The following is a 13,279-nucleotide window of genomic DNA, read 5'->3' on the forward strand; positions in this document are numbered from 1 at the left end:
CTGTTCCTAGCTCAGCTGATCGGAGCACAGGAATACACCCTTGACTGAATCATATGCTGGACTGCAACCTATGCCATAGGTATCCTGGCTGCAAAAGACATACTGCACTAATTCTCGGAAATTTGAAATTAGAGAAAGAAGTTGCTGTGATGTACAGAAAGGCAGGGCTGGGACCGACATTGCAGACTTCAAGTTATAGTATAGGCCCAAACAAGGAGATGAAAAAGATGGATAGTGATGCCTTGACATACAGCCTTTTAAAGACAGAAAAGCAGGCTAAGTCCCACCGGCTTCAAAGTGCCAGCTCCCAGGAGGAAACCCTGGAAAAACCCCATCATATCCTCACAACAATTCCACTTTTCCTGAGCAACTGTGCATGGGTCCACAAGGGCCACAGGGATCATGACTAGAAAAAAAGGGTATTTTATAGATGAAGAAAAGTTCAGTGTAGTTAAGTAAATTTGTAAAGGTCGCAGAGCCAGCAGGTCAGGGAGTTGAAATTGTAACTTCTATCTGACCCTAACATTTATAGTCTTTCTACTACACAGGCAAGATGTAAGCTTTCCCAGCAAAGTACCTCTTATGGCAGAGGTAAATATTCATAGAGAAGTCTAGAAGGCAAGGTTGAAATATTTCTTTAAAGTCTCTTTTTTCCCCTAAACAATTTATGTTTTATATTTCTATTTTGAAATGGACCTGTGTTTTTCATAAAAACAAGGTACCACCTACCTCAACCTCTTCAAGTAAAATTAATTTCCCATAAAATATGACACATTTGTCATGTGTTTCATGGTTTCCTTGACAAAATGACACAGAGCCTCAGAGTATAAGAAGCCTACAGTTCTATACCTCTAATTACTTTTTTAAAAAGCTTCCTTCTATCTCCTCTCTACACCTAAGCCTATGGAAGAAGATGAGGTGAGGATTCTCCTCCTGAACTGAGTCATTTTAGCCTTAATGAAAAATCTGAAAGGATAAAACATCCTGGAATATTGATGGCTGCCCATCCAACATCTATTCTCTTCATTGTCCTTCTTCCTAAAATAATCCCAACTTTCTTAAAGTTATCTATTATTTTCCATGTACCCTAATGCTTTAGGAATGCCTCAACCCCATTTATAGGGTCCCACTGGTCTAAGCCAATCACTTTGCTGTGATTGCTTTAGGCATGGTCAAGTGATAATTCCAGCCAATCAGATATGAGGGAAAGTCAGCTGTGGGACTCTTGGGAAAGGTTTCTTTGCTCTCATAAAGATACACCAGGAGAGATGGCCCCTTTTTGTTTCTGGAGCTTTCTGCAGGGGAGAGAAGCTAGTGAAATCTGTAACTGCTATCGCCATCTTGTGGTCACAAGAAGAATTAGCCCGAGGAATGGGGCAGCATACAAAGCAGGGCAGAGCCAGGAGACACCAGAGAGCCAGAGCCCTGATAATGCCAGCCTGGAACTGCCCTGTCTTAAGCGTTCTCATGTGAAGCAGTGAGTGTTCTTATTACTGGAGCCATGAGTCATGCTTTCTGTTTCTTTCAGTAAAAGGTATCTTTCATTTACTTGGCAAATCACCTCTTAACTCTATTCCACTGCCTCCCTAGAGCAAAAAACCCTATTTAAAACTTGTACTATTTTAGCAATCCAAGGAAATAAAGGAAGAGGGAACTGTCATTTGTAAATGCCTACAGAGTAGAATATTAAATACATATTAAAACTCTCAAAATGACTTAACATTGACAGATCAATATATGAGAACATTTATTAAGCATTTGCTCCATATAGAAAACTGAGCTGGAACCTTTATATATATTACCAAATTTAATCCTCATTGCAACCCTATATTATCTACCTATTATAAACAAAAGTGAAACTATGAATAATTCACTAAAATCAAATACATGCAATTGATAAGCGGAAGAAGTAGATTTTGAAACTAGTATGGCTAGCTCCGAAGTCCACACTTTCTCTTCCTATCTTACATTTAAAAAACTGTAGAAAATAGGTAGAGGCACATGCAGTGACAGTGAATCATTGAGCATTATGAAAAGTCAAAATAAAAATATTTGTGGAAAAACTGAGACAAAATTTTCTTGGAACAGGTATTGTGAGTTGAAATTTTAATTGTAAACTTATTATGTCTAAAGTAAAATTAACAGAAAATTCATCAACAGAAGGTATGAACATGTGAATCAAGAATACTACATAGTTAATAAGAAAGAGAGTTCAAAATATTCATGATCACTACTTTATAAAACTAGTCTCTTTCATAATGTATATTTTCAATACAATATGCACATTATTAGAGTAACAGTGTTACTAGACATTTTGGAGTCAATTTAAATGACATCAATATCCATGGAAATGAATTTTTAGCAAGTCTTTAATGCATTTGTCTTTACCTGTTTGTGATGAGCCGAGAATTAACATATCTATATTCTCCTTCATACTTTTGCTCAGTTATTGTCATCCTACCAATGGGTCTTCTAAGTCGAGTTAGGAATAGCCCAGAAACAACCAAGTAGGCCATCATGCTTGCTGGGCCCTATTATTATCGGGAGAGAAAGATACAGAAAGTTCTGGGATATAATAATAAATTCACTTAGATACAAACGTACAATTTTTATAATTAACCTCAATGACTGAAAGAAATTGCTCTACTGGGTAATTTTTTCCCCTTGTTTTTTTTTCTGAAAAAGTACACAGTAGCCTCTACACTTTTACCACTCATGAGCTTTTCCTCTCACCACTGTAGCTTATCCCTCAGCTCTCCTACATTTTGCTTACCTAAAAACTCCTAATTGCAGTTCTCACTTTTCCTGTTATCTAACACTCTTCTGTTGGAACTCTTCTTGATAATCTCTTAAGATTCCACAATAATTCTTGGACCTCTTTTTCTTGCCTTCTCTTTTAATATTAATATTCCCTCAAATTCCTTCCTTAGTTCTCTTCTCATCTCAAATCTATACCCCTGGACCTATAACTCTTATGAACCCAAGATATAAGTACTACACATCTTTACCTTAATACTGTGCAGATGCCTCAAGTTCAGCTCCCCCCCGAACGAGCTCTGTCTTTCCCTGCTTGTACATCTTGCTTCCAGCTGCTGTACTATGTATTAATAACTTTGTAGGTGACCTTATCACCCACTGACCATCCCAAGAGAAAAGCTTCAAGCATACATTTCCAAGTTCATCAGAGGCACTTCCCTCATTCTCCTATATACACTATACTCTGCCATACTAAAATAAATGCTTCCTGAACTGTTTCCATTTAGTGAGATTGTTCTTATGTTTAGAAAGCATGACATAATCTAATGGATGTCTACTTACCTCCCCAAAGCAGCTCAGATATCACCTCCAGTTCTTCCTGGCACTAAATACTTTATTGAAACTTCTATTACTAAACTTTATCATGCTGCATTATAACTGTTTGACTATCTACCTGTTTTACCACATTGTAATTCCTCTTCAGCAGGAACTGTGTCTTACTTATTTTTTTATTCCTACTATCTAGCACAATATATGTGCTAGTATGTATTCAAGATTAAAAAAAAATTAAATCTGATCAATTCAATGCATTTCAACAACTACTACAAATGTGAACCAAAAAGATAACTAAAACAGTTTCTGCCTTTAAGAAATGCAGAATCAGATAACAGGTAGACATGGAGACATATTTAAGTATCACAAAAATGTAGCTAAGTACCATAAAAATATGACTGCAAGGAGACAAGAAGGATTTGGCCTATTCACTTGCTTACAGTAAAACAAAATATAAGAATAATAAAACCTGGATCACATGATAGCAAAGAATTAGGAAGATAAACAGAAAAATTCAAAAAACCAAACAAAGCAAAACCAAAACCCTGCTTTCCCAGTGTTTTGGAAAGCAACAAAAACCAGTACGGAAATAATTTATTAATCAACTGAAATGCATATACACACACACACACACACATATATAAAACAACCATATTATTATATGGTTGCATTATAAACATATAACAATAACATTACATATTAAATGACTAAAGTTACATTTCAATAAGATAACTCAAAGAAAACTTAAAAGTGATTCTTGCCATCACAAATATCAGACTTGGATAATAAGGCTCATGGGATAGCCAACCATTTATATTATAAAATAGTCTTGGAACTGTTATACCCACTCTAAATGTATCGTTACTTTAACATTAGAATTTCATATTAATATGGGCGTCTCCATATCTCTTTTTAGACATCACTTTGAAACAATAAGTATAAGTATATTCATGGTTTAAATACTTCTGTTTTATCTTTTTTTTTTTAAAGAAGCAGGTCTCGCTTTTTGCCCAGGCTTGTCTCGAACTCCTGGATTCAAGCGATCCTCCCATCTCAGCCTCCCAAAGTGCTGGGATTACAGACGTGAGCCACCACCCCTGGCCAATATATTTGTCTGGTTTTTAATGCCACAAAATTGAAAATTAAGAAGAAAAATTAGTACTTCTAAAATCTCGAGTAAAGTATTATTTTATAACTGGACTTTGTTAGGTAAATCATGTGAAAATACATTCTTTGAGATATACAAAAATTCTTACAGGCCATCAAGCTATTCACAATATGTATTTCAAATATTGTATTATATCAATTTAAAAGGTGAAATAAAAGAAGACTCACCTGAGCTCCAATTGCACTCGTTAACTTAAAGATATACAAAACTATGTCTAAAAATGGCTGTAAAATAAATATTAGAATACACAAATTAAAACTAAAGCACTAGAATGATAGCTAATACAACATGTTAACTACAAAATGTTATTAAACATTTAATACATAATTATCAACATGTAGAGTTCCCACTATGTATAATGTATTGTGATAGTAACTAGATCAAAGAATACATGAAAGATAACAGTTTTCCTCTCAAGAAACTTAAAATGGGAACAGCTTACACAATGTCTACTGACCATCAAGTAGGAAAAACATTTATCACTTTCCATCAACTAAGATACCTCTACTGTGATAATTAACCACCAGTAACTCAGTAATGTGTCAATATAATGTAAAGATACTAAATAAAATGACCTGAGATGTAACCCCAAATCTGCTACCAGCTTGTTTCTACATATCTTCACCTGTAAAGTGAGAAGCTTTTCCTGTTCCAATATTGTTTGATTCTATTACATTATCACTTCTATGGCAAAATAATCAAGTAAGTCATTGAATCTAATTTTGAAATATAAAAGTCAAGTCTTTAGAACCAAAATAATACATTAATGTACTGCTCTTCACACACAGAGACAACTCAACTAATGCACCATCAGTTGCATTAGTTAGAAATGTTTTTCAAGAAACCCAAATTGTGTTCATTCACTTTAAGTCAACAGCCACTGCTCGTGCCTCCACTTTTTTTTTTTTTAAGACAGGGTCTGGCTCTGTCACCCAGCCTGAAGATCTTGGCTCACTGCAGCCTCTGAAGTAGCTGGGAGTAAAGGCGCACAGTACCATGCCTGGCTAATTTTTGTATTTTTTGTAGATGGGGTTTCACCCTGTTGCCCAGGATAGTCTTGAACTCCTGAGCTGAAGCAATCTGCCCACCCTGGCCTCCCAAAGTATTGTGATTACAGGGATGAGCCACTGTGCTGGGCCAACAGCCAGCACTTTCTAATCCACATTATTAGGACAGATGGCTTGGTTTGTTAACTGGCTTGTTTCAACATTCAACATCTACCTTTCCCTTTCCTTTTTTTTTTTTTTTTTTTGCCTTATAAATTATCAAGAAGCTAGAGATACTTATAAAATTCAAGAATTGTTAAAACTTATAACAAAAATAATGACTCATAATTTAAGTTGGAGGTCAATTAGATGTTTAAAACATCTAATTTACACAGTGGTGCACAGCCCTACTACAATTAATTAATTTAACATTCTTCTCTATTCCAGATGTGACAAAACCTGAGAGTTGCTCAAGTACCAAGATTTAAAGAATACATAATAATGTCTATAAAATTATATGGAAAGTTGAAATATATACACCCCCCATTCCCACCATGCATGTGTACACACACACACACACACACACAGAGACAGAGAGAGAGAGAGAGAGAGAGAGAGAGAGAGAGAGAACAAACTTTCAAATATTGTAATGGGAACAGAAGAGAAAGCTGAATTACTAAACTATTTGTAATTGTCAGAGTTCCTGAGTTTGGGATCAGTTAGCAAAGGCTTCTGGAGAGCTAAATAAATAACAAAGTTGGGCTGGAAGTGAAAAGCACTGGGCCTGGGCATGAGGAGAGCAGCTCTTGTGGATATGTATCTCTAAGAATTGCCTTCCCTCCATCAACCTGGTTGAAGCTAGGACATTCCTATTCTTACAATGTGACCCAGTCCTTTTTACAGTTTTGGTTTTCTTTTGTCTCAAAACTGTGTATCTAGGTCAACTGTGACCAGAGGCAAAGATACTATCATTGGTCCAGTATGAGACAAGCTCCTACCCAACACCAAGGGAAGTCACATGAGTTAGAGTGGGAACTGAAGCATCTCAGATGAAGAGGGGAGGGGATGCTGGGCAGACTATTTTATAGGTGCCTACTACATATCATAGTCAATGCAAGAGGTAATGGCACAGAGAGTTTAATAAGAAGACTACAGCGAAAGCTGTAAGGGTGGTGAGATAACATGACTAAGACAAGAACTGGAGAAATCAGCGAGAAGAAGGAAAACTGGTTAAGGCCTATCAGAGTCAGGAGCTTTGGCAATATTCTGAGGAGAATGGGAAAAACAGTAATTAGAAAACTGAAATATACTTGCATCTTGTGAAATGTTTTGACTACTACTTACTAATGATCTATTAGAATTAAAGATACTGAAGCAGAGAAATGGGCAGAAAGGAAGTCCTAGTCTAGTGTTCTAAGTGTGGAATTAGAAACATAAATTGACAGCCAATCTCTAACAATGGCCAGACACACGCAGGTCAAAAGATAAGAATTCAAATTTCTGCTGTTTTAATGGAATCAACCTGCAAAATTCTTAGAAAATCCTTATAAGACACTAAATTATCAGTTCTTTGCCAAAGTACCTCACAAAAATAATAGAAAAAATTAAAATAATTAAAACTATTACAACAACTCTAATTTTCTTACAAAAGCATTAAATATTTACATGCTGCTGTTCTGTCCACAAAATCAATTCTATATAAATTTGCTCAGATTCAAAATTCAACAAATTAAACAAATAACCTTTTAAAAAGTAGAGAAACTTACCTTACTAAGATTTGAATACAGATCGACTACACTGTTACAAAATTTTTCTACATCTTGTGTAAGCAGCTGGTCTGGATTAGCTATTCTGTTGTCCAGATTTCCCATTTTATAATATGTGAAAGATCTAAAATAGCAAGAAGAAAAGTAATTTTAAAACAAGTGACTTTAAAGATAAAACGACAACCAAAAAAATCACATTACACCGCCTAGCTCAAATATATAGAAACAAAAAAGTTTGGAGCCAGAAGAGATCCTATCGATTGCCCTGATTTTAGAGAGGAGGACACAAGTCCAGAAAATGATGACTTGTCAATTAATGGAAAAGCCAGGACTAGATTCCAAATAACTGAGAGGTTGTTCCCAATATGCTTCTGTACCTAAGAGCGGTTTTCTTAGAAAACATACAACAAATAAGAAAAACCGCTATATTGATCAGCTTCACAAATAGTACTCTTGTATTTAAATATTTTTAATATAAAAATAGGTTATCACTTACTGAAGATACTCCTCATAGAGGTATTTAGTGAGCCTTACTCGGAAGCACAGTTTAAGCTCATTTAACCCGTACTTCAAGAAGTTATTAACCAGAGAGATCTAAAACAAACAAACAAATATTATTGGTTTTGCTTTTCATTTCTGCTTACTAAACTATAATTTATTTCTCCATTATTTCCTGTGTCCCAAATCCTATAATTTTTATAATTGAATCCAAATTATATAATTCAGTTCTGTTTTACTTTACTGCATTTAGCTAAATCAAATGTACCTGGTTTGAATTATTCTATGTTAAACTTTACACGGAATATGTTAATATCACTAATTATGAGACGTATTGCCATTTTTTTTTTTTTTTTTGGTAAATGGGCAAAACGTCAAATCTATCCCCTTTCTAGCCAATGTAAAGACTTGCTTTTAGGAGTTCAGACATTTATGTTTATATTTTCTGTTTCCTACTATCAGCACCACAACCCTAGACAATGGAATTCTATATACACTGTATTTGCATTTGTTAAAAAAAAAAAAAAAACTACAGGTTTTACACCAACTGATGCTATTTTCCAGATTATATCTAGAGCCATCTTTACTAACATTTTCTATCATTACATTAAAAATTTTCTCAAGTGGTCTTTGCTGAATCTTAATCTTTCATATCTGTGTTGCTTATTCCAATTGTTTATTTTAAAAAGTCTAAAAGCTATGTATCCCCATCTTCTAGCTTTATTAAACAAGAATTTCTGGCAATTTCAACGTAACTGGATTTTACAGCCAAGCTTCTCATTTTTACCCACAAATTTAGAACATTAAGTTCTTAGTGCCAAGAAAATTAAAATGAGAACCAAACTAAGAAAATCACTTATATTTTAGAATAAACAATTTATCTGTAAAAAATTCAGACCATAAATTCCAATTTAACTTGAAGGAGATTAGTAGTACAAGTTACGATACTAGTTTATGGCCTAAAGTAACCACGATGATTTGCACTCCCCTCTCTAAATCCCCCCCAACTCCCCAAGTTGCCCCCCCCCCACATCCATTTTGCAATGACTGGAAACATTTCTGGTTGTTACAACTAAGGGTGCTGCTGCTATCTAATGGGATGCTGCTAAACACCGAAGAAAACCTGGACTGAAGGTTAAAAAAAAAAAAATGCCAAAAAACCCCTCACCCACATACATATGTATATGAATATATATACACATTATAAATGAAGTTAAACCAAACATAATCCCCTTTTTATCTAGTATGAAGGTTTACATTGAAAATTATACTATAAATTACAAACCTAAACTGAAAATAGGAATATAGTATCATAAATCTTTAAAGAATTTAATAAGTAAAACCCTTAAAGATTTTTAAAAGATGCAAATTTCCCCTGTGTTAAAAAGATTTTTAATGAATTAAACTTACAAGAGGCATGGCAGCGATGAAGTTCAATAAGTATCTCTTGAAATCTTTCCTGCTACGACCAATGATACCACTGCAAACCACCACATGCAATGCATTAGTTGCAAAAGAAGCAAAATCTAACACTAGGAAAACTTCTGTAAAGCTCTAAAATTACTCTAGGAAACTTCTATTAAATCAAAACTATCAATAAAAAAGATGCTAAAAAACACTTTTTTGCAAAAACATGTTTGCAACTTTAAAACGTCATCATTTTGAACTTGCTGGAACCTCATCCTGCAAAAGGTGAAATTAAACAGAATGATAACTAATTATTTCTTAGTAAAAATGGCTGCTTTAAAAAAAGGCTTAAGTGGCTATAAAACAAATTTAGCGAGCAAAACAATTAACAACTTTATAGTCCCAGGAATGTATTATGAATAAACAAAGTACCATTTGTTTGTTTTAAAATATTTAACAATCTGATGCTTATTTGTGTGAACTAATGGCAGGGAGACAGACTAATGGGGATCAGCAAAGGGTCAAGAGTAAATATTTTAGGCTTTGTGCACCCTAAGGGCTCTGCTGCAACTACTCAATTCTGCCACAGTAAGAAAAAAAAAAAAAAAAAAAAAAAGCAGCCAAGAAGAAGTGTGGCTGTGTTCTAATAAAACTTTACCAAAGCAGATGGCAGGTAGTGAGATTTGACCTGTGGGTCCTAGTTTGCCAAGACTGGCACTAACGCATAGATCAGAGCCCAGAATGGATCTATAGAAGCTTCATGTTCCTCAACACACTTCAACTAGACTAGCTCCTCTTTTGCCTATTGTTAATCTGTTTTACGTATTTTTCTGCTTTTAAAATATACATTAAAAATTTTTTAAAAGGGTTTTAATTAAAAATTTGAACAGAGCATTATTACATAAGTAAAGGATCTTTGAGTAAGATATGTGTATGACCTAACACAAAGATAGAATCTATTTGATCACAGAACTCTTATTTCAAATAATACTTAGTAATATTCCCAAATTTCATAAAATATATTTGTATAAAACATTTGAGAAACACTAGACTAATTGGTTTAAACCTGGCTGCCCATGTACACACAAAAATAACTAGTATATGACTAGAGACCTTCTCAAAGCTTTTAATGTATAGTATGTGCATTTTAACTCTCTGTGAGGGGTTTGTAGCATGAAGCATTTCCTCTATCATAGCCAAGATTCCACAGAACATACTTTGGGAAATGTTCCTTTAGACTGATTGAAAGAAATTAATACTCCAATTTTTATGTAGCCCCTAAAAAGCAAAACAGTTAAAAAAAAAAAAAAAGGCTAACTACAAGAAAGTTAAATAGAACCACACAAAAATGTTGTTTATAGCAATAAGAATATTAGAGACATTAAACAATCAAGACAGTACAAAAGGTTCAGAGAATTTATGTTAAAATTGTTTGAACCAAATCTTACATAAAACCAAAGTGCTTTAGTGCTGCCCAAGCTGTGAAACACACAAGAACATGCCATCATTCAGCAATGGTTTACCATTGGAGTAGCAGCTATAAATTTAAAAAGTGGTTTCTTGAATAAAGTCTTATTTCTGCTTATTATTCCACTGCAAAAAAAGTAATTAACAAAAACAATTTTACAATAGCCCTAATCACTGCAACTTCCAAATGTTTAAGAAACTTTATAAAAGAGAGTTTGGTAATTTTTAAATTCTGCTTGTAGCCAAATGGGTGAAAATAAAACATATTTTTATGATTAGATAAAGCAGCAACAGGGTACAAAGAATTTTCCTCCTTGTCACGGAATTAGTATAGTTTCTACCCTAAAGAGGGTGTCTTTCCTATTAAGATTTTCCATACTCCAAAGTCACCATCAACAAATAAGTTTAAAATATGAAAAGAATATTAAATGAAGTACATTAAGGACCATAATAAGTCTCCTTAAGGCTCTCTTTAGCAGAAATACATGAATCTAGACTTACTTTAGAAAAGGCAAAAAGGGAAAATAAATAAATAAATTTGCACTGTAGCTTAAATACTGAGATGGAGATATATGTTAACTTTTCAAACAAAATTATCCTGTACGAATGTACAATATTTTAAAACTTCTTTTTTTGAGATAAGGTCCAAATGTTAAAGAATTTCATACACAGCAGAGGCTCAAAACTATTTAGGAGAAAGTTAACAACTTTAAAATGAGTGTTTTACAATTGGTGAGTGTGGGTTAAGAATATAAGGAAGTTCCTTATGCTAATCCTTTTTTTTTTTTTTTTGAGAGAGGATATTCCTAAGCTGAGGTGATCCTTCTGCTAAGCCTCCTGTGTAGTTGTGCCTGTGTAGTAGTAAGTATGTGCCATCACAGTCAGCTAACTTTTTTATTTTTTGTAAAAACGAAGTCTCACTGTGTGGCCCAGGCTGGTCTTGAACTCTTGGTCTCAAGTGATCCTCTTGACTCAGCTTCCCAAAGTGTTGGGATTACAGGCATGAGCCACTATAGCCAGCCCCTTATTCTATTTTTACAACTTTTCCGTAAGTGTAAAGTATACCAAAATAATGGTTTTTAAAAACTTGTTCAGAAACTCATAAAAAAAATGAAAAGCAATTTTTAAAAATCTCATAATTAAATTTTAAAACTGAGTACTACACACACGTGCACATGATTAGGCTCCCCTACAAACACCCTTCAAGGGAGACCAATTAAGCTCTCAACTCCAGCTTCTAGTAAGTGTTTAAGGCACTTCATTTTAAATATGAATTCATAGCCAAGAGTCATAGAATGCTTGAGGAAAGCCTCTAATGTGAATGACAACAGAATAACAAACAAAGGCACCATGAAAGAAACAAAAAATGCAGGGAGCTAAAAACACATTAAAAATTAAATGGCTTCAGAGGTGAAAAAATATTGCATCCTTAAAAGAATGATTGCTATAAAAATGAACATCCATATAAAAGATAACTCTTGGAAATAAAATTATAACAAATAAAAATTCACTAGATAATAAAGAAATTTCCTAGAAAATAAAATAAAATGGCAGAGATAAAAATAGAAGAGAAATTATAAGATAATCAGATCATCAGTCCAGAGGCTCCAACACTCAGCTAATAAGAATTCCAGAAAAATTGGAGAGGAATAATTTCTTTTTAAACACAAGAAAATTTCTCAAATGAAGAATGAGTTTCTAGATGGAAAAAGAGTTCACCTAGTGCCCAGCACAAAAAATTCATACCAATGTTCAGTGAAATTTTCAAACATCCAGTAACACAACATCAACAATTTTTTTAAAAAGACCAAGGGGGAGATTGAGGGAGAAACAAATCTCCAGCTACAGCTGAGCAATCAGAATGGCAAGAGGCCTCAATACCCACCCTGGAGCTGCACAACAGAATCTACCAGATACTTCAAAAAGGTTTGATTAATTGAATCAGAATATCTAGTGGTAGGGCCCAGACATTCATAGTTCTTAAAATTCTCCAGATGATTCCAATCATTCTGCAGCCAAGGTTGAGACCCAGAACATAGTGATGCTCTCAAAATTCTGAAGAAAAGTGAATTCCAACTTGGAAGGCACCAACATAGCTAAATTATCAATCAAGTATGAGACTAGAAGAAATTTTCAGATCTACAAGGTCTCAAAAATTTATCTCCCTTCACCTTTACTCAGAAAAAGAGTGCATCTGCCAAACTGAGAAAGTATACTGAGGAAGAGAAAAAAAAAAATCCAGAAACAGGTTATTTAATTCAGGATACAAAGATGAAAGAAATTCCCAGAATAATGATAAAAGCAAGTTCAAACATGATTGCTATTTGGTGTACCTAATATGCAACCAATCCTGATTAAAGCAAGAAGACCCGGCACTTTGGGAGGGTGAGGTGGGCGGATCACGAGGTCAGGAGATTGAGACCATCCCGGCTAACACTGTGAAACCCTGTCTCTACTAAAAATACAAAAAACTAGCCAGGCATGGTGGTGGGCACCTGTAGTCCCAGCTACTCTGAAGGCTGAGGCAGAAGAATGGCGTGAACCCAGGAGGCAGAGGTTGCAGTGAGCTGAGAGTGTGCCACTGCACTCCAGCCTGGGCAACAGGGCGAGATTCCATCTCAAAAAAAAAAAAAAAAAAAAAAGGCAAAACACAGGAAACTACAAAACATATAGGGCGG

General features: G+C 34.5%; 1 protein-coding gene across 3 annotated transcripts in view; it reads right to left on the minus strand.

Annotated features, from left to right (window-relative positions):
- The window catches only part of ABCD3 (ATP binding cassette subfamily D member 3), a 100,759-nt gene that overhangs the window by 28,806 nt on the left and 58,674 nt on the right, over positions 1 to 13,279 (minus strand). For all 3 annotated transcript variants that reach the window (XM_015145391.3, XM_015145401.3, XM_015145406.3), the window contains exons 5-9: positions 9,138 to 9,207; positions 7,726 to 7,823; positions 7,230 to 7,353; positions 4,645 to 4,701; positions 2,389 to 2,531 (exon numbers count right to left, since the gene is read on the minus strand). In XM_015145391.3, coding sequence (XP_015000877.1) covers positions 2,389 to 2,531; positions 4,645 to 4,701; positions 7,230 to 7,353; positions 7,726 to 7,823; positions 9,138 to 9,207 — 492 coding nt within the window. The remainder of the gene's footprint in view (positions 1 to 2,388; positions 2,532 to 4,644; positions 4,702 to 7,229; positions 7,354 to 7,725; positions 7,824 to 9,137; positions 9,208 to 13,279) is intronic.

The sequence above is a fragment of the Macaca mulatta genome, chromosome 1 (genome assembly GCF_049350105.2).
Source record: "Macaca mulatta isolate MMU2019108-1 chromosome 1, T2T-MMU8v2.0, whole genome shotgun sequence".
Lineage (NCBI taxonomy): Eukaryota > Metazoa > Chordata > Mammalia > Primates > Cercopithecidae > Macaca > Macaca mulatta.